Genomic DNA, 1,076 nt, shown 5'->3' with positions numbered 1-1,076 from the left:
CGCACACACGGCTGGGCAAGAGGGGCCTGAAATCAGAGTCACACCTGGAAACTTTTTACAAAAAGAGGGCCACCCACAATCACATACTTAGTAAGTCTTTCTGAACGACAAAAAATAAGGTAGTTTTGAAACGCGGCTAAATAATGACTGCATTATCTAAGAATAACCAGAACCACATTTAACTTATAACAAAGTTAAAATGTTGCAACATTTCTGGCTCTGGAACCAATTTAAGAACAAGAACCCAGCAGGAGGGACACAGGACAAGAATGGCCCGTAAGATGGAACGGTGTCAAAGAGCTTGCCAAGGAAGTCACGTGTGAAAAGCAGTGGCTATTGTGAATGCCTGCAGTCAAACCACATTTCCCTGCAATGGTGTCCAGGAAAGAAAGGCATGGGAGCAGAACCTTTCAACGCCTCGGGAAGACCGGGCCGAGCTCCGGCCGCTGAGAGCCGCGCACAGGAGCCGGGCGGGCCTGCCGGGGGGAGAGCGCACGTACTTGGGGGTCTGCTGCACCTCTGCCCACCAGCGGTAGTCGGTGTGGCTGACGAGCAGCAGGATCTGACACCAGAGCAGCACCAGGGCCGGGTGCGTGGGGACCATGGAGCGCACCCACGCGTTCAGGCTCTCCAGGCCGTAGAAGCCGCCGTCCGCGCCGTCCCTCAGGAGCCTCGAGGCAGCTGCGGTGATCCTCCGGAACGTCCCTGGAAACAACCCGGAACAGAGCGGATTACGGGGACACGTCTGTGCTGCTCCTGGCGGCCCAACGCTTCACAGCCACGTGAAGCTTTTACACCAAAGGGGTACACGCAGGGCTCCTTCCTACATTCACATGTCCAGGGCACCTGGCACTTCGGAAACTCCAGCCTGACAGTTCGCCTCCTTAACTGAGCAGCCATGGAAGCGGGCGCCCCACTGTCCCCTCCTCCCCAAGGAGACCAGGCTCTCCAGGGGCTCCGGGCAGGAAGCCTCGCTGGTGCCGACAGTGGACACAGCCCCACAAAAAGGGCAGCAGCCCCTACGCGGCCTGCAGTCAGGTCACTTGCAGCCAGAACAGCCCGAGCCACAGCCCTGC

The 1,076-nt window shown here is 57.9% G+C and overlaps 1 protein-coding gene across 1 annotated transcript in view; it reads right to left on the bottom strand.

The window, feature by feature from the left end:
- HTT (huntingtin) overlaps positions 1 to 1,076 on the bottom strand; it is a 113,987-nt gene that overhangs the window by 33,025 nt on the left and 79,886 nt on the right. The window contains 1 exon segment of the mRNA XM_010848065.1: positions 501 to 705. Coding sequence (XP_010846367.1) covers positions 501 to 705 — 205 coding nt within the window.

The sequence above is a fragment of the Bison bison genome, unplaced genomic scaffold, assembly GCF_000754665.1.
Source record: "Bison bison bison isolate TAMUID 2011002044 unplaced genomic scaffold, Bison_UMD1.0 scf7180017849866, whole genome shotgun sequence".
In the NCBI taxonomy this organism is placed as follows: Eukaryota; Metazoa; Chordata; class Mammalia; order Artiodactyla; family Bovidae; genus Bison; species Bison bison.
This window is presented reverse-complemented; position numbering and strand designations above follow the sequence as displayed.